The sequence below is a fragment of the Lathyrus oleraceus genome, chromosome 5 (genome assembly GCF_024323335.1).
Source record: "Lathyrus oleraceus cultivar Zhongwan6 chromosome 5, CAAS_Psat_ZW6_1.0, whole genome shotgun sequence".
NCBI classification, from domain to species: Eukaryota; Viridiplantae; Streptophyta; class Magnoliopsida; order Fabales; family Fabaceae; genus Lathyrus; species Lathyrus oleraceus.
In genome coordinates, this window is record NC_066583.1 from 369,229,975 (window position 1) to 369,249,483 (window position 19,509).

The following is a 19,509-nucleotide window of genomic DNA, read 5'->3' on the forward strand; positions in this document are numbered from 1 at the left end:
TATTTCTATGGATCGGCCTTTACAACTGCTTCACATTGATCTTTTTGACCCATCTAGAACCGTAAGTCCATGTGGAAATGTCTACGCTCTTGTGGTTATTATTGCTATACCTGGACATTATTGTTATCTCAGAAAAGAAATATATTTGCTGCCTTTCAAAAACTAGCTAAGGTTATCCAGAGAGAAAAAGGAGTAAGAATTGCATTCATTAGAAGTGGCCATGGTGGAGAATTCCAACATTAGGAATTCAAATTTTTTTGTAACGATAATTGTATTCAACACATCTTTTCCACTTCACAAACTCCCCAATAAAATGGGGTAGTATGGAGGAAAAATAGATCTTTAGCAAAGCTTGAGAGAATGATGCTCAACGAGACTAACCTTCCTAATAATTTACGGGTCGATGCAGTAAGCACCGCTTGCTACGTCATGAACTATGTCTTAATAATACAAATTCTAAAGAGGAAACCCTATGAATTATATAAAGGAAGAAAGTCGAATATATTTCAATTACATGTTTTTGGATGCAAGTGTTTTATCCTTAACAATGGGAAATGTGACCTCAAAAAATATGACAGGAAAGTTGATGAAGGCATGTTCATAGAATGTTCCACTTCAAGCAAAGATTTTATATTATTTAACAAAACATATCTGATAACAAAAGAATTAGTTCATGTTACTTTACCAAGAAAAATCTCGTCAATAGAAAAATAAGAAAATCATAAGGAAATATCTGACAATAGTACGATACTCTACTAGTGACATGTGTTGGTCTAACTCATCAATAAGGATAACAAGGAGAAAATCTTAAGTATGTGTTGCTTGTGTTGCTTGCAAACAACTAAAAACTGCATTATTTCTTGTGGTAATATCAAACTTTACGTTCATATCTTGAACACCTTTACTAAAAAAATATACTCACCAAAACATGTTGTATTTTGGGAGGGACGATGTTCTTGCTAGTAAAACTGCTAAAGGCCAAATATGGAATAACAACACTAAGACCATCTAAAGCTCTGTCGTAATCATACTACATACCATATCTTCAATGTCTCTAATTATATGATCTTGTAACACTCAAGAATAGGCCTAGAAGTCACAAAAGTGTATGAGGCAGACTTTACTGTCAAGTACAAACTCAGTCCTCCAACTCTAATAGGTAGAAAGAGCCACCCATCATTGAAGGATCCCGAAGAAATGACCTCTATCAACCACAGCGTCTTCAACCGCTCTTCGCAACTCTTTATCAAACCAAATATTTGCTTCCTTCATATAATTAGTTTGACACGTTCTTAGGCAAAAAATGAGTTTGTTAATACTCTGCGGGATCGAAGTAGAAGAAACTCACTAGGAGGATCCCTTGACTCTGGTAGAAGATGCAATAACTCAACAGTTCTGACAAATCTCTTCATGGTCAATCCCTCGAAAAGACTCAATCTCGACTAATAGTCCCTCCAAAAAATTTCATCCCCAACATCAACCTCCAAATGTCCAAAGAAAAATATTATGATATTTGAATCATAAAATTAGTGGAAATTACATAAATGTCTTTTGAGATCTATTAAAATGACACTAACACCCTTTTTAACTTTAAAATATACATTAATCTCTTTTTAGGTCTATTAAATGACATTGACACCCTTGTAATTTTTAGTGACAGTAAAAAATCTTAGATATACATAATATCTATCTATGATTTTTTGCCTCACTAAAAATTTCCACTAATATATATAAATTTATGGATGGTTAATGCATATTTTAAAATTAAAGAAGACATCGATGTCAAACTCTTTAGGGTTGAGTGTAATTTTCTTTAGTAATTAATAATGAAACAATAAACATTTAAAAAGATGTCATTTGAAACATTTAAAAATCATAATATTTCAAATGAAAAAGAAATATAGCTAGGATACCTACGTGAAGAATCAATGCCAATGAAAAAAGAACATCTTTTGCCCAAAGTGATACCATCATCAAAACAAGTTAAGAATATAGCAAACACTTTCTAAACCAAAATTCTCATAAAGCCACTATGAAATACTACAATGTCAAACATTTGATTACTATCTTCTAAAAATCAAAACCATTTTCACTCTAAATTATAGTTTTTGATGTGATGATGTCATCAAACCAGAACCTAAAAGACCTACAATGGTTTCTTCAAGCAATCAACATGGAGAACCAAAACCTACACAGCATTTCCTTCTACCTTTCCCAACCAACTTCATCTTGTTACCAAGAAACAAACAACTCCATAAACATAAACATTTCCAAGGAAAATCATCACCACTTTTCCAACCTCTTAACCTCACTAGCTTCATCATTCAACAACACAAATTCCACTTTAAGAAACCTGGAGTTTCACAGAGTTGAATGGGAGTCACAACAGGTAAAAAGCCTTGCAACCCTTCTGAGTAATCACCTAACCATAAAGCAAATTCTTTTTAAAAGAAACAGGTTCAATGGAAGAACAATGTTAGATCTTTCTGAGATTTTGAGGGAGAATAAAGTGATTAAAGAGATTATGCTTTCTGAATCATGTATTGGTTCTATTGGAGCTGGACTAATAGCTTCTTCTCTTATGGTGAATCATAGTTTAGAGGAATTGCAGATTTGGGAAGATTCAATAGGTTCAAGAGGTGCTGAAGAGATTTCAAAGATGATTGAAGTTAATCCATCTCTTAAGCTGTTAACAATTTTCGACTCGAATTTCATCACGGCTACACCTCTTATATCGTCGGTTTTGGCGAGGAATAGAGCTATGGAAGTTCATGTTTGGAGCGGTGAACGAAATGGCGAAAGAAGTTCTAAGGTTGTTGAATTTGTACCTGGTAACAATACGCTTCGAGTTTACAAGCTTAATCTTTCAGGTACTTGTAGGGTTGCTTGTTCTTTAGGAATGAATTTGACTGTTAAGTCACTTGACATGACTGGTGTGAAGATAAAATCGAAATGTGCTAAGGAATTTAGATGGGTTTTAGAGCAAAACCAAACGCTAAAAGAGGTTAATTTTTCAAGAACATGTCTTAAAGATAAGGGCATTGTGTACATTGCTGCTGGACTATTCAAGAATCACAGTCTGCAAAAGTTATATCTAACCGGAAATTTGTTCGGTGGAATAGGGGTCGAGCATTTACTTTGTCCTCTGAGTAGATTTTCGTCCTTGCAAATGCAAGCTAACATTAGTTTGAAGTGTGTTACTTTTGGAGGAGGGGGAACAAGAATAGGAAGAGACGGTTTAGCAGCTATAACGCAGTTTCTAATGACGAATGAGACGGTGACGCGGTTTGGGATACATGATGACGAGAGTTTGAGACCGGATGATTTTGTTAAAATCTTTAAGAGTTTAGAGAAGAATGCGAGTTTGAAATGTTTGTCTTTGCAAGGTTGTAAAGGTGTTCAAGGAGAGACATTGCTGGAGACAATTATGGAGACACTTCAGATTAATCCATGGATTGAAGAAGTTGATCTTTCAAGAACACCTTTACATAATTGTGGAAAGACTATTGCAATTTATCAGAGATTAGGGCAGAATGAGAATCCTGAACCAGAAATAGATTTGATCAAAGACATGCCACTGACTGAGCCTAAGAGTTGCAGAGTTTTCTTTTGTGGACAAGAATATGCAGGTAAAGTTGAGTATTTATGCTATAATCGCTTAATTAAATAGTTTATTCAATCAGAATAAATTATAAGTATATTTTAAATTCATATGTTCAGGCAAAACCACACTGTGTCAATCAGTTTCACAAAACTTCTCGGCTTCGCCGGCACTTCCCTACTTGGATCAAGTAAGAACAATAGTGAATCCAGTGGAGCAGGCTGTGAAAACGGTAGGAATGAAGATAAAAACATTCAAGGATGAGGATACAAATATTTCAATATGGAATCTTGCTGGTCAACACGAGTTTTTCTCCCTCCATGATCTTATGTTTCCGGGGCACGGTAGTGCATCGATTTTCATCATCATATCGAGTTTATTCAGGAAGCCGAGTAACAGAGAACCAAAAAGCACTGCAGAGATTGAAGAGGATTTGCAATATTGGCTAAGGTTTATAGTTTCCAACTCCAAAAGAGCAGTGCAACAATGCATGCTACCAAGTGTAGCTGTTGTTCTTACACACTTCGATAAAATCAACCAATCATCGCAAAATCTGCAGCAAACAGTTGATTCGATTCAGAGATTGAGAGACAAGTTTCAAGGCTATGTTGAATTCTACCCAACTGTGTTCACGGTCGATGCAAGATCATCAGCGTCAGTTAGTAAACTCACTCATCACATCCGAAAGACGTGCAAAACAATTCTCCAAAGAGTACCGCGAGTTTATCAACTTTGCAACGATCTAATACAGATTTTATCAGAGTGGAGATCAGAGAATTACAACAAGCCAGCAATGAAGTGGAAGGAGTTTGGTGATCTGTGTCAAGTAAAAGTCCCGTATTTGAGAATACGGTCGAGACATTATAATAAAGAGGCGGTTGAAGTGAAGCGAAAAGCTATCGCTACTTGTCTTCATCACATTGGCGAAGTGATTTATTTTGATGAGTTGGAGTTTCTAATTTTAGATTGTGAGTGGTTCTGCGGTGAAGTACTTGGTCAGCTCTTAAAGTTGAATGTTAAAAAGCAACATACTTCAGAAAACAAAGGATTCATTAGTAGGAAGGAACTGGAGAAAATTTTACGAGGAAGTTTACAAAGTTCAATTCCTGGTATGGGATCAAAGGTATTTGAGAACTTAGAAGCTAGTGATCTTGTCAGAATGATGCTTAAACTTGAACTTTGTTACGAGCAAGATCCATCAGATCAAAATTCTCTATTATTGATTCCCTCCATTCTTGAAGAAGGCAGAGGAAAACCTCAGAGGTGGCAGATAAGCTCACCAGATTGCCTTTATGCCGGACGCCATCTTGAATGTGATGATTCAAGTCACATGTTTCTAACTCCGGGATTCTTCCCTCGTTTACAGGCAAGAATTTCTCCATCATGTTCTTTCTTCCTTCATTTTCACCATATGCAATTTACATTTTGATCTTCACTTAACAGTTTTCAAAGCTACAATAGCTAAAATTTTCAGTTTTACTTTGTGACTGCAGGTGCACCTTCACAACAGAATAAAGTCTCTGATGAATCAACATGGTGCAACTTACAGTCTCGAGAAGTACCTCATTTCAATCAGCATTAATGGAATCTACATCAGAGTTGAGCTTGCAGGACAACTCGGTTACTATATCAATATCCTCGCATGCTCCACCAAAAACTTGACAGAAACTTTAAGAGTCGTTCAGCAACTTATAATCCCGGCAATTCAAAGTGTCTGTCATGGGATCACCATGACGGAAAATATCATTAGACCTGAGTGCGTGCGAAATTTGACGCCCCCTAGATACAGAAGAACTCAATTTGCTTCCTTGCAGCAACTGAAACAAGCACTCCTTTCACTTCCGGCGGACAGCATGTATGATTATCAACACACATGGAGTTCGGTAATGGATTCCGGAAGGCCTATTCTCCAAGAAGGGTTTGATTTTGCGCGAGACCTTTTATCGGATGATGACTTCCGAGAAGTGCTTCATCGCAGGTATCATGACCTACACAATCTTGCGCAGGAGCTGCAAATCCCACCTGAAAACAACACTGAAGGGCAAAATCAAGCTATAACCTCAAGCAATGAAGCTGAAAAAGTCGAACCATCCTTTGGTGGCATTGCGAAAGGGGTTGAAGAAGTTTTACAAAGACTAAAAATTATTGAACAGGAAATTAGAGACTTGAAACAGGAAATTCAAGGGATGAGATATTACGAACACAGACTCCTACTTGAGCTTCATCGCAAAGTGAATTACATAGCAACCTTCAATTCTCAAGTTGAGGAGAGGAAAGTACCGAACATGTTCTATTTCGTAAAAGCAGAAAACCACTCAAGGAAACTGATCACCACCGTGGTTTCTGGCATGACCGCTCTTCGTCTTCACATGTTATGTGAGTTCCGGGGACAGATGCATGTTGTTGAAGATCAAATGGGTTGTGAAATGATGCAAGTTGATAACATGGCTGTGAAGGCTTTAGCTCCATACATGAAGAAGTTCATGGTGATGGTTACTTTAGCTCTTAAAATAGGAGCTCATCTTGCAGCTGGAATGGGGCAAATGATACCGGATTTGAGTAAGGAAGTAGCTCATTTGGCTGGCTCTTCACTACTCTTCGGTGCAGCCGGGGCAACAGCAGCTGGTGTTGTAGGCGCTGCTGCTATCGGACGTAGAAACAGGTCTACGGAAGGTTCGAGGGGCATTCAACAAGACATTAAAGCAGCACAACAATGGATGGTTGATTTCTTAAGGGAAAGGAGGTGCTCCACAGGGAAAGATATTGCAGAGAAGTTCGGACTGTGGCGAGTACGGTACAGGGACAATGGTCAGATTGCATGGATCTGTAGGAGGCACATGTACGCCAGATCTGCAGAGATAATTGAAGTGCCTATATAAAACTAGAAGAAATCCTTATAGAACAGTAGGAACCTTAACTTTCAAGTTTCTTTCTTTGGTTTTTCTTGTGTTTATATTTTAGTTTTCTTGTGTTTTTACTTCAAACCATGAATATCGGATGTATTGACAGGGCATTTGGCAGAATCACATTGTGTCACTATGATTTCAAGGAGCTAGAAGTAGCGCCGTGATTTCATCAAATTCGACATGATTTTAGTAAATTTTAGTTTCTAACTTGATGGAAGCTTATTTATTAGCATTTCTGATTATCTAATATAATTACATTTTTAAGAGTTTTTCAAATGAATTAAGAAAAAACATGACTGTTCTGAATTTGTTGTGAATTAGGACAGAAAATTTAGGCCGAAAAGACATAAAGAGCCGTGATGCTTTATGGCATGGCATGAGCTTTTGCATGTGAAATAGAAGAAAGTTAAATCCTGGAGATTTTGCTCCATCTACTTTAGCATTCACCATGTGAATGTGGGACCATATTATCACTAGTACACATGATTAATAGTATGTTGTGCTATAAAGTTCAATTTCACAATCATTGACATTTAAATGAAAAGGACAAAGAAAGAAGGTAACACAGAAAAAGTTCATGTAACAGTTAAGATAGCAACAAGCTTGTGAGAGTACAAAGTCATATTCCCTGTAACCTACAACATCAGAAGAAATACAGAAAGGAGAAACCACACTGGAGATACTACATTATTTCACTTCACTGCTATTATCAGTTTTCTGGACTCGAACTCGAATTCCCTACAGTCAACGAAAGCACATAGTCGCACACACAAGGGATCTGTTTGTTGGATGAAGATCAGAACAATTGTATTTCGAATTCACTGAATTGATTTTAAAATATGATCCGGTCTTCATCTAACGACATAGATTCGCGACTGTGTGACTGCAGAGAATCCAAATCCCTTTTTTTAATCTAAAACCTACAGTCACCTGCCCGTATTCCTTAAACCAAGGAAGCAAAAACTCAGAAGAAAGCTCTGCTCCCGTAATAGACACGGGAGTTGGCATTCTTAGATTGCGGTAGTTTCTGCTCGGTGCTTGAATTTCCTGAATTAGTTGGTTCATTTGTAATGTCCATTGGAAGCTTCATTTTCGCTAATGACTCGGTAAATTGCTGCATACTTTTCATGTACATATCAACGATATCCTGCTGCACCATCGTCGGCTCTGGCTCTATGTTGACAGTCACAATAGGCTTAGGGAATAATTCATTCGGAACAACACTTGACGAATCACTCTCACCATCTTTGACATCCACTTTTTGTACCTCTTTGGTTCCTGAAACTTGTTCATCACCCGGGGACTTTGAAGCTGCAGCAGCAGCATCAGATGATTCGGAGCTTTCGGGTGCAGAAGAAGAAACCCCATTTGTCGACACACTGCTCGGCGGAGAATCAGCCTTGTGAGGTTGCACTTGCACAGACTCACCGCTACATGCTGAGAAGCTTTCCACTAGACGAACACCGGCTTCAGAACTATGATTGTCAGCATCAGAATTGGCTAAGCTATCAGAGCATTGACTCTCCTCGCACGAAATGCCAAAATATTCTGAAACCATTAAGTGATCTTCATTCGCGATCTTAGGATCTGGAAACTCAATTTTACCCAAATCTCTGGCCAATGACTCGGATGTTTCCAAGTCCTGCGCAGCAGCACGTGTGGCCTCCTCGCCAGGCATTGCCGATATTGCCATAACATCAGGCGTAGCACCAGTATAAGCAATTGTCAACTGAACAAACCCTGAAGGAGAGTGAAATAGATCAGTTGAAGAAAGCGAGAACTCTTTCTCTAGCTTCCCATTCTGAACTAGTACTTCAGACAACGGCACCAAAGCAAAACCAAGCAACTGATCTTCGAGATAATTCTTCACCCTGCTAAGCATCCATAACTCACATTTAAGAGACGAATCAACATTACAAACATTGAGACGAAGATTGTCATTAAACACAGGGTTCCTTCCACCTCCATTGATAGTCTTCGTAGAAACAGCATTCTCAGGACTACTCGTCAGGCAAATCTTAGCATAAACATCTTGCTTATGGTATATGCAGATGTTCTGAATATCCCTAGCTTGATGTATGTAAACATCAAGCACTCCAACACATTCATCGGCATTTGACATGATAGTTTCCTTCCCGTTGACTTCAATCTCCTTAGAGGAAGGACTGTTGCTTTGCACAAAAACATCAGACTTGTGCTTCTCACCCTCACCCAAGATTGAGCTTCTAAAGGGTGACACAACAGATTGTGGGGAATCCATGATCAAAAACAACAGCTACAAAAACAATATCAATTCACACTAAGTTTAAGATAAAGTTCAAAACTAAGACAAAAAACACACAAAATCCAACATCTAGGTGCTACAACCTAACTAGTAAAACACAAAATTCACTAATCAAATACTAAAAACAGAACTTAAATAAACTTCTACAAAACCTAGGATTAAGAACATCCAAAAAAAATAGAAACAAACATCACTGCTTATAAAGAGAGAAAAAAAGAAGAAAGATTGAACTTGAGTTCCTCCAAACCTTTGAGAAGCAAAATCAGAAATGACAATCAAGGTCAACAAAAGACAAGTGGAACAATCAAAACCTAATAACCTCTCAAAATTGAAACTTCCAATAGATATTAATATACCCAAAATCCTAGAATTATCCAAACATAAAAACTACCTATAAAAATCAAATGGGTAGTAGTACAAAATTTCATCAGATTCCAATAAAGCTACAAACTTTATTCCCTCTAAACAGAGGGAAAACAGGAAAAGCATAGACACGGTAACCTATGCTATACAAAACAGATAGCCAATAGCAACCCACTTTAAATTCCCCTTGAAATCACACAAAAAGCCACTAAAAAACAAAGAACAATTCAGAATAAAACTAGGAATCAACCAAATTTTTCAAAAAGTAAAGTAAAAATAGTTGATGATACAGAAGATGATGTGGTTTTCACCTATTTGTAGCTTGAAAGTCAAAGAGGAATCTTTGTATTGTGTGGCTCTAAAACAGAATTGGAGGATGACCCAGTGAGTGAACCGAGGTAGTGTTGCAGAAAGAACAAAAAAGTTGCGAACTTGTTTAAAGGGAAAGGATGGAGAAGGTGATTGGTGAGAGAGATAAATTAATGAGTGTAGGGATCTGTGTGGAAATTGCACATACTATAAAGTGCAACTGTGTGTATTTGGAGCATAGTATAGTATAGATAAATGTATAGTATAATATACGGTTGGTACTGTGAAGAAAAGAGTATTTTATACCTTATATAATGAAACCAACGTACGTAGGTTTATTTTGTGGAAGAAATCATAATAATGTGATTTGAGAATTTATTACGGTTTATATTAAATTTTTTAATAATATGTACATGATAATAGTATTGATCTAATAATTATCATAATTTCATCTTTATGAATAACTGTCATGTTATAAATTCGATTTCGACCTACCTACAATTAAATATCTCATGTCATTATTAATTAAGTTAGTTTAATATGACTAAGAGAGAATATTGATTAACTTATATCGAATAATATGATATTCATTCCTTCAAATTTTAATATGATATTTATTCGTTCAAATTTTAATAGATTAGATTCATCATTCCATCCTTAATTTTACTGTCAAAATCCATTTGTTTCTTATGGAATGAATTTGATTGGGTTTGTAGGTTATGTTTCAAATAAAAATATCTTTATTATGATTTTTCTTGTCGATTTTAAAAAAATAATTTAATACAACTCAATATAATAATATTCGTTTATAATAATCCTATTCAATAAAACATATCATATAATATCTAATAAAATTTATCAATACGACATAATATTTGATAATAGTATAAAATTCAACGATACATGTTATTTCTATAAAATACCTAAGTTAGAAATGATAAAAAAAAAATTATAAAATATTTAATCTTATAATTACGTAAATTTATTGATTTTAGTAGTATTATTAGTGAAGACTAAAACGTTTTAGAAAAAAAATAAGGTTATTAATTAGATATTAATTTTATATTTTTATTTAAAATAATAATAAAAATAATAAAAAATTACTAAAGACACATAAGTGGATTGAGTCAACGGATCCATGGGTTGCAAAATTCAAACTTAATATTTGAATCAAAACTATATGATATATTATGAGATGAGTTGGATATACCAGTAAACGAATGAGTTCAGATTATTTATAGATTGATTCGGTTTGAATATGCGGTTTTATGGATCGACCTGCCTGACTAGTAAGATTATTTTTAAAATACTCTTAAAACAATTTCACTCATAAAATGAATACTTGTTCGTAGGACTCAAGCTTTAGCACATGCCAAAAGCCATTAGCAAAATAGTGTGCATCATCGACATTTATTTTGATATTCCAATATGAGAATTATGAATTTCTTTAACATGAATTATAATTATAAATCAAAGAGTAAACTTATATCTGATTATTACGAAACTACAAGAGAATTGTGGTCCTTACAAAGATAATTAACTGTTATTCAAAAAACGAAATTTCATGGTAAAACAGTGTTTATACTCAAATGGTTGGATGATATATTTCATTACACCCATACCTAATAAACTTTGACGTAAAATTACATCTAGGACATAAGTTATCAAGTATGATGATTTTGAGGCTATCTCATTAGTGAAGATATTTAATAATTATTTTTTCTTTAATATAAAACAAAAAAGTTGATAATAATTATAACTGATATTTTGAATAAATAAATAAAATAATGAGAGAAAAGGAGGAAGGAACAGACACGCCGACCCACGCGATGGAGCCTAATGAGAGGCAGACCAATCAAAACACAATTGAGTGGATTTTTGTAAGTGGGGTATGGTATGGTATGCTACTTTTTCCTCCATATCATGTGAATTTTCTTTCCATACAGATTGACAATAACACCTGCAAAATAATGTGTGCATTGCAGTTCTGTCATCTCATGCTTCTACATTTTAATCCTGCCAATTTCTAAAACTCTTTGCCACAGATGGAAAAGAAAGTAAGGAGAATTAAGAAAAATAATAAAAAAGTACAAATGTTTACACCAAGCTTTAGTGGGTAGGGACCAAAATTTAAATGTTTTGATTTTGGAGGGACTGTAATGTTTTTTAGTTTTTGCAGAGACAGAAAAAAATAAAAAATGGGCATTGGCATATTAAGGCACGAAACAAAATTAAAAGGAAAGTAAATATATGAAACAGAAATTTAAAAGAAATTCAGCACTTAAATGTTGAGGTTCAGGATCATCTAGCAAAGTATTTTATAAACATAATCATACAAATAAAATTAACATCATATAAAAAAAATTATACATAGTAATCAAAGATCAAAATTATATATATATATATATATATATATATATATATATTAATTGATGCTTATATTCGACTATCTAATTTTTAAAAAGCAATTAGATCAAAAATTAATAATTTAAAATGTTAAATATATAAATAAAAAATATTAGATTTAAAAAAATAACTTCTAAATCCATGACGCAAACAAAATAAACCTAATCAGATAAATCTAATTAGTTTAACAAAGTAGTTCATTAATTTAAAATCACTACAAGAAAAACTCCCCCCTGCCACATGATTATCACGTGGCAAAGGTGAAAATCACTTCACTAGTCAAAAATAGCGACGTGTTGATTCACGTCGCTGGAACGCGTGTGGCAACTTTTTGTGACGTGATAAACACGTCGCTAATTTGCCAAAGGCAAATCACGTCGCAACATTGTGAATTAACTTGCTTCTGCGCTTAAACTTTGCCACGTGATATTCATGACACAACTTTGCCACATGAATATCACGTCACAACATTTGAAAATGGATGGTATGTTGCCACATGAAAATCACGTGGCAAATTACCCACGTGATTTACACTTCACAACTTAAAAACAAAATTAAAATAAAAGATAAAATATATTGTTATTATTAAATTATATTATTAATAAAAGATAAAATAATTAATAAATAATAAAATATAGAATAATTAATAATTAAGTAAAATATTTTTAAATTAAAATTACACATATGAAAATGTATTATAAAAATAGCAAAGTAATTATTTATACAAAAATTAATATTTAAAACTAAATAAATATTACACATCAAATTCGTCGTCATCTTCATCGTCTTCACTTGTTCTTTGATTTTGATTTCTACTCATGGACTGCATAAATTGTCTCATTTGCTCCTCCATATCGTGTTGTCTTTTTTTCATTTCCTCTAATTCGGCCTTTAACGCCGCCTCACGCTCCGCCGTCTCTCGTCTAGCCTCTGTTAGAGCCAGTTGCCTCACCGTTTCCATCATTTCAGGTGTCAATTGTGTTGGACGGGACGTTCCTTCCCCACTTGCAACTCTATCAAATAAAGTTCTATCTCCGGTTCTGTAGTTGCCAGCCAAAGGACCAACACAAAAAAACACCCATTACGTCCCTTCCCTCCAGTGACTAAGCTCCAAATATACATATCCACGCGTGGATCAAGCGGATTAGAACCAACAGGTGTATATTGAGGATTTTCAACTAGAAATTGTGTGAGCAATCTTTGATACTCCTCCTACACATACAACAAATAAAATAATTAGATACAGTTGTGACATGAAAAGAATCCCACATATATTGTTGCCACATGAAATTCATGCCACAAACATTATTACCACGTGAAATTCACGCCACAAAATTGATAGAATTTTAACAAAAAAAATAAAATAGAAACAACTTACTATAGTTCTTCTCGACCGATCATCAACCAAATCCCCCGATTTTTTTGTACGGGTCTTCACAAACAACTCATTAAGTCGGGGGGGTCTTCCTTGTGCCTTAGTCTGATTAATATAAATAAATTTAATTAAACACATAATAAATCAAAATATAATTTTAAACCGTAGTTATAATTTTTACCATCCGTTTTGCATGTTCTCCAATGCTTATACTTCCTGTAGCATTAAGGCAACCCCCCCTTTCGGATGCTCTCATGTCTTTTGCTTTTTGAGATTTAGCTTTAAAATTATCGGTAGCCCAATAGGCAAGAAGTTCGTCAAATACTTCCTTGCCTATCCAGTTGGGACGAATATTTCGTTCTTCCCAATCAAGTCTGACACGCCTAAGCATGTCAGAAAGTCGGACAGATGTTCTTCCCCGATAATTTTTTCTAATCATATATTCATCCATTACATTCCACGTACACTTTTCCTACAATGTTGTATGACATTCAAAAAAATTGTTAGATAAGTGTTAGATAATATATTACAATAAAATAACTAACAACAATAAAATTTATTTTACCTTAAATTTATCAAACCATTCATCTTTCTCATCCTTGGAAAGTTCTTTGAATGACTTCCAAGCTTTTTTATACATTTGTTGAATCACATGTTTTACACACTGTGCAGCTGGCCTACTCGGAGAGAAACTAAACAACAATTTGAATAAGTGTTAATTATAAACATGGAAACATGGAAACATGTATACTAAATAAAATTTATAAATTAGATACTTACGATTTTCCACATGGCTCAATAAAATATCTGTCATCAATCATCTCATACTCTGTGGGATTTGCAGTTGGTTGCTCTAAAACATGGTCATCCTGCTGCTCCTGGTCATCCTGCTCCTCCTGCTCCTCAGGCACGGGTATATCTGTGGCACGTGGTGGGTGTGGGGTGCGAGATCCCCCATGATGCGTGGATGATGAGGGCATGTGTGTGGTAGGTGGGGTGTGGGACCTCGAAAGCGTGGATGATGATGGTGTGTTTGTGGGATGCTGGGACGACAGAGGTACCTGTGTGGGATCTGGAAAGATCCCAGACTGCATGAAGGGTGGGGGTACCTGTGAGGGATGAGGAAAACTAGATCCCCCAGTCTGATGGTATGGTGAAGTCCCAGATGGGCTAATAAAGGATGGGTTCCCAGATGGGCTAATAAATGATGGGTTCCCAGATGGGCTAATAAAGGATGGGTTCCCAAATTGGGCCATAGGATAACCATGGGATGATAGTAGCGAGAGAAAAGGCTGTGAACCCATGGTCATGGGATCTACCTGAGTCTGTGGGGGAGGATACCCCATAGATGACTGCAGTGGCATAAAATGTTGAGAGGTCGTAGACATGGGCTCTACCTGACTCTGTGGGGGAGGACATACGGCCGACTGAGGAGCCTCACATACCCTTATCCTCGGGCGCTGCTGACCCTTACCCTTATCGGTTCGGGGCGGCATTTTATCTACAATCAATAAACACATGTAATACATCCTACATTAAGTAACATTACACAGTACACTAAGTAACAATACATCATACTATCTATTCAAAGTCTTCATGCTCTTCATCCATACTATTGTCTTCATCTGTTCTGATACTATCCTCGGATACAAACTCTTCACATTCTTCATCCACATCATTTTCTGTCAACAATGTGGATGCATCAACTTGATGGCCCTCAACCACTGTATCACACAAACTTGTAATTTGTTCAACTTCAATCACATCATTAACTTGAGAAGTTTCATCATCTTGGTAAGCGACATCTTCGACTACTACATCATCGGCTTCGATATGACCCAATGGTTTTGTTTTGATTACAACACACCATCCTCGTTTACGTGGCTGAGTTGAAGGATAAGGAACATAATAAACTTGCCTAACAATATGTGACATTATAAAAGGGTCATACTCTTTGTACCTTCGATCCATACGAATCTCAACTGTGTTATATTTCTTATCTATTTTTGTGCCTCTAGCAGATATATCATACCAATCACAATAGAACAAGACAACTTTATTTTCGTAGTCCAAGTAATTGTATACCAACTCGTAAATATGTGTTATTGTGCCATAGAAGTCGTCTTCACCACCATCTGTAACTCCTTTCACGAACACACCACTGTTTATGGTTTTTTTCCCTTCTGTCCATGTTTGAGTGTGAAATTTATATCCGTTCACAAAGTAAGTGTGCCATTCATTTGCACTTTGAACAGGGCCTCTAGACAAGTTTCTCAAATGGATTATTTCTTGAGTAGGTGCAACAGCGCATGACAACTGCTCTTTGAACCATGCTGGAAAATAAGCATGTGTGTCACTAGTATTCGGATGTTCACCGGTGCTTTGAAAGTAGGAGGTATTGAATGCCCTACAAAGAATATCAATATAAGTTTGAGTAAAAAGTTTGACATATTTAAACAATAAAGTTAAATAGGTGGGTATACTTACTCAAGATATGGTTTAACTTCAACGCAGTTAATCAAGACATGAACATGTGCTGCTTGCAATTCTTTTTGAGTCAGCCAATGTACATTCTTCTTACCAGATGGACGACCGGGAATACCGAAGACTGATAAGGTAAATTTACTTTTTTCATTAATGTTAAATTCATTCCTTATGATTCTTGGAGTTAACATCAAGTGATTGAAATAATGACTGCAAAAATGTGATGTTTCCCGATGCAAATAATGTGCACATATAGATCCTTCAACTTTAGCTTTATTTTTCACGGATCTCTTCGAATCACCCATGAATCTTTCAAACGGATACATCCACCTATATTGAACAGGGCCTCCAAGATAAGCTTCATATGCAAGATGCACAGGTAGATGTTCCATAGAGTCAAAAAAACCAGGCGGAAACACTTGTTCCAACTTACAGAGAATGACTGGAATATTTTTGTCCAACTTAACGATGTCATCCACTCTTAATTTTGATGCACAGATATCTCTAAAAAATTGACTAATTTCAGTGAGTGGATTAAGCACATGTTTAGGTAGTGAAGAGAACGCAATTGGAAGCAATCGTTCCATGAAAACATGGCAATCATGGCTTTTCATTCCATGCAACTTTCCGGTGCTAGAGTCAGCACACCTTGCTAAATTTGACGCATAACCATCAGGCATTCTCAATTCGTTTAACCATCGACAAATCGCTTTAGCTTCTTCGGAAGTTAGACTGTAATTAGCCTTGGGTTTTAGTAACTTCCCATTCGGTTTAACCTTCAACTCCAACTCCTTTCGATTACACAAAATCTCCATGTCCTTTCTAGCCTTCTCATTATCCTTTGTTTTACCTTGAACATCCATCACTGTGTTAAACACGTTATCAAAAAAATTCTTCTCAATATGCATAACATCAAGATTATGTCGCAACAAATTATCTTTCCAATACGGGAGATCCCAAAAAATACTTCTTTTTGTCCAGTTATGTGTATCCCCATATCCTTCAATTCTGCAAGCTTTACCATAATCTGTGAATTTTGGCAGTTCACTAACTCGGTTCCATACTTCACCGGGTGAGAAACGAGGGGGAGGCAAGTCTGTTACTCTTATGCCTTTTTTGAAGTCATTCTTATTTCTTCGAAAGACATGATCTTTCGGTAGGAATCTGCGGTGACAGTCAAACCACGAACTTTTCCCCCCTTTTTTCAACGTGAACGCATGAGAGTGTTCCATGCAATGCGGGCATCCCATTTTTCCATGTGTCCCCCAACCGGACAACATGCCATATGCGGGAAAGTCGTTTATAGTCCACATCAAGGCTGCTCGCATAGTAAAGTTTTGTTTGCAAGATATATCATAAGTCCATTCTCCAATCAATAACCTCTTCAAATCATCAATTAAAGGTTGTAAATACACATCTATTCCAGCTTTTGGACTCTTTGGACCTGGAATGAGGCAAGTCAAAAACATGTATGGTTTTGTCATGCACATCTCAGGAGGGAGGTTGTAAGGGGTAACAATAACTGGCCAACAAGAATATCCACTTCCAGACGCTTGGACATATGGAGTAAAACCATCAGAGCATAGTCCAAGTCTGACATTTCTAGGTTCTGCTGCAAAATCAGGATGTATCATATCGAAGTGCTTCCATGCCGCACCATCAGATGGATGTCGCATTGTGCCCGAACTTGTTTGGTTTGTATGATGCCATGTCATTTGACTTGCACTATGCATTGAAGCAAACATTCTTTTTAACCTTGGTATGATCGGCAGATAAAACATGGACTTCACTGCCACATGTTTTTGCTTACGGTTAATGGCTTTACTGCGAACTTTGTATCTCGGACTCTTACAAAACTTACATTCCTCCAACGATCCATCATTAGTACCAAACTCATTATCGTAAAACAACATGCAACCATTAGTGCAACAGTCAATCTTTCTTACCTCTAAACCCAATTTCGACACCAACCTCTTTGCATCATAAAAACTTGTGGGAAGGTTGTCTTTCGTAGGAGTTGCGTCCAACATCATTTTTGCAAAGAATTCCAAACACTGGTCAGGAACATTCCAATTGGACTTGGCGGCCAATAATCTCACACACATCGATAATTTTGAGTCTGACGACCCTTCAAACAACGGCGTATTCATTTCTTGCAACAATTGATAAAATTTTTGAGCTTCCTCATTCGGCAACTCTTCCTGATCGAAGTCTTGAGGTTCATCATAGGTCACGTTAACCCCAAAAGCATCGCCAACCATGTCACTGATCAAACTAAATTCTTCCCGGTGTTCCATATGTGATCGACTGCTAGAAGCATGTGTAGTCGTAGTCCTTTGTACATTACTCGGCAACTGTTCTCCATTATATGTCCAAACCCAGTAATTTTTAATGAAACCCCTTCTCTTCAAATGACGTTCTACTTCCTCCGGGTCACTAATTATAGGTCTACATTCACATTCTAGACAAGGACATCTTACTCCTCCTTCGCTTAGACAACATTCTTGAGCGAAAGCCCATGTGATAAACCCTTTAACTCCTTCCTCAAAGTTCGGTTTAAGTCCACGTCTTCCTGGATACGTTCTATCGTACATCCAACTACGATAGTAATGAAAATATTCCATACTGCACATTTACAAAATCGTTACTATTTTAATTTCAAAAGTGATATTCCTCTATCGTCCAATTTAAAAATCGTTCTATCGTACATCCAACTAATTATTACGTACAATTTAAAAAAAATATATTATACTATTAATAAATATATAATATAACTATTATATACTTTATTGTTTAAACTAAACATATATTTATAAAACATATACCCTAATATGTGTTATTTAAAAAAAAAAACATTTTAGACATACATATTATTCATACTAATTTTTTTTATAAACATATTTTTAATATAAAAATATATATGAAATTAATGTTTTGTTTTTTTATACATTATTTTAAACATAATATTAATAATACAACTTCTATTTATTTAGTTATCTAAATAATATATATACACACTTATCAATTTTTACTCAAAACACTAATCTATTATATTTTTTAAACTAACCATATTATCTAAATAATAATACAACTTCTATTTTTAGACATGATTCATATTACTTTTTCTAATAAACAAAATATTTCGTTTTTTTTTATAAATATTATTCTGTTTTAATATTTTGTTTAAAAAAAATTATATATTATATTTCTAAAAAATATAATGTGCACATATATAAAGGCATTAAATAGTTTCTAAACAAAGTAATATCAAAGTTTTAATATTTCCAAGCTTGACATGATTTTCTTTTGAAATTTATAATTTCTCTAGAAATAATTAAAAATGATTTTATAAATAGGGTATTAATAGAGAGGATAGTATTGGTATTAATAGTATATTATATAAAATCTATTTCTAAACTATAAAAATTTAATACATAAAATATTCTATTTTTTTGTATAATACATTAAATATATAATACATTAAATATTCTGTTTTTTTAAAACTATTATATATTATATTTCTAAACAAATTCTAAACAAATTCTGTTTTAATAATACATTAGGGTATATGTTTTATAAACAAATTCTAAACAAATTCTAAATATATAATACATTAAATTTCTAAACAAATTCTATTTTAATACATAATGTGCACAAAAACAAAATCCAGTCCAAACAAATTCGGTTTTAATACATAATAAGCACAACACATAATCCAGTCCAAACTCAATACATTTAACTAATCTGAAAATAATTAAAAAAAAATTAAATTTCACAATTT

General features: G+C 35.0%; 3 protein-coding genes across 4 annotated transcripts; 1 reads left to right on the forward strand and 2 right to left on the reverse strand.

The window, feature by feature from the left end:
* Window positions 1–1,946: 1,946 nt before the first annotated feature.
* Window positions 1,947–6,719, forward strand: LOC127084804 (protein TORNADO 1). Of its 2 annotated transcripts, XM_051025320.1 has the most exons (4): window positions 2,254–2,389; window positions 2,596–3,629; window positions 3,721–4,967; window positions 5,095–6,719. In XM_051025320.1, the coding sequence occupies exons 2-4, from the start codon at window positions 2,660–2,662 to the stop codon at window positions 6,478–6,480; spliced, it is 3,603 nt and encodes a 1,200-aa protein (XP_050881277.1). In that variant the 5' UTR covers window positions 2,254–2,389; window positions 2,596–2,659; the 3' UTR covers window positions 6,481–6,719. The 2 variants fall into 2 exon arrangements, with proteins under 2 accessions (XP_050881276.1, XP_050881277.1); XM_051025319.1 differs by having other exon boundaries at window positions 1,947–3,629.
* Window positions 6,720–7,067: 348 nt separating this feature from the next.
* Window positions 7,068–9,699, reverse strand: LOC127084805 (uncharacterized). Its single transcript, XM_051025321.1, has 2 exons — window positions 9,466–9,699; window positions 7,068–8,782 (listed from the first exon to the last, which is right to left on the reverse strand). Exon 2 carries the CDS (start codon window positions 8,765–8,767, stop codon window positions 7,472–7,474), a length of 1,296 nt encoding a protein of 431 aa, XP_050881278.1. The 5' UTR covers window positions 8,768–8,782; window positions 9,466–9,699; the 3' UTR covers window positions 7,068–7,471.
* A 2,924-nt stretch (window positions 9,700–12,623) lies between these two features.
* On the reverse strand, window positions 12,624–14,008 carry LOC127080762 (uncharacterized). Its single transcript, XM_051021065.1, has 5 exons — window positions 13,810–14,008; window positions 13,426–13,716; window positions 13,248–13,349; window positions 12,948–13,081; window positions 12,624–12,909 (listed from the first exon to the last, which is right to left on the reverse strand). The coding sequence occupies exons 1-5, from the start codon at window positions 13,882–13,884 to the stop codon at window positions 12,624–12,626; spliced, it is 888 nt and encodes a 295-aa protein (XP_050877022.1). The 5' UTR covers window positions 13,885–14,008.
* Window positions 14,009–19,509: the final 5,501 nt, after the last annotated feature.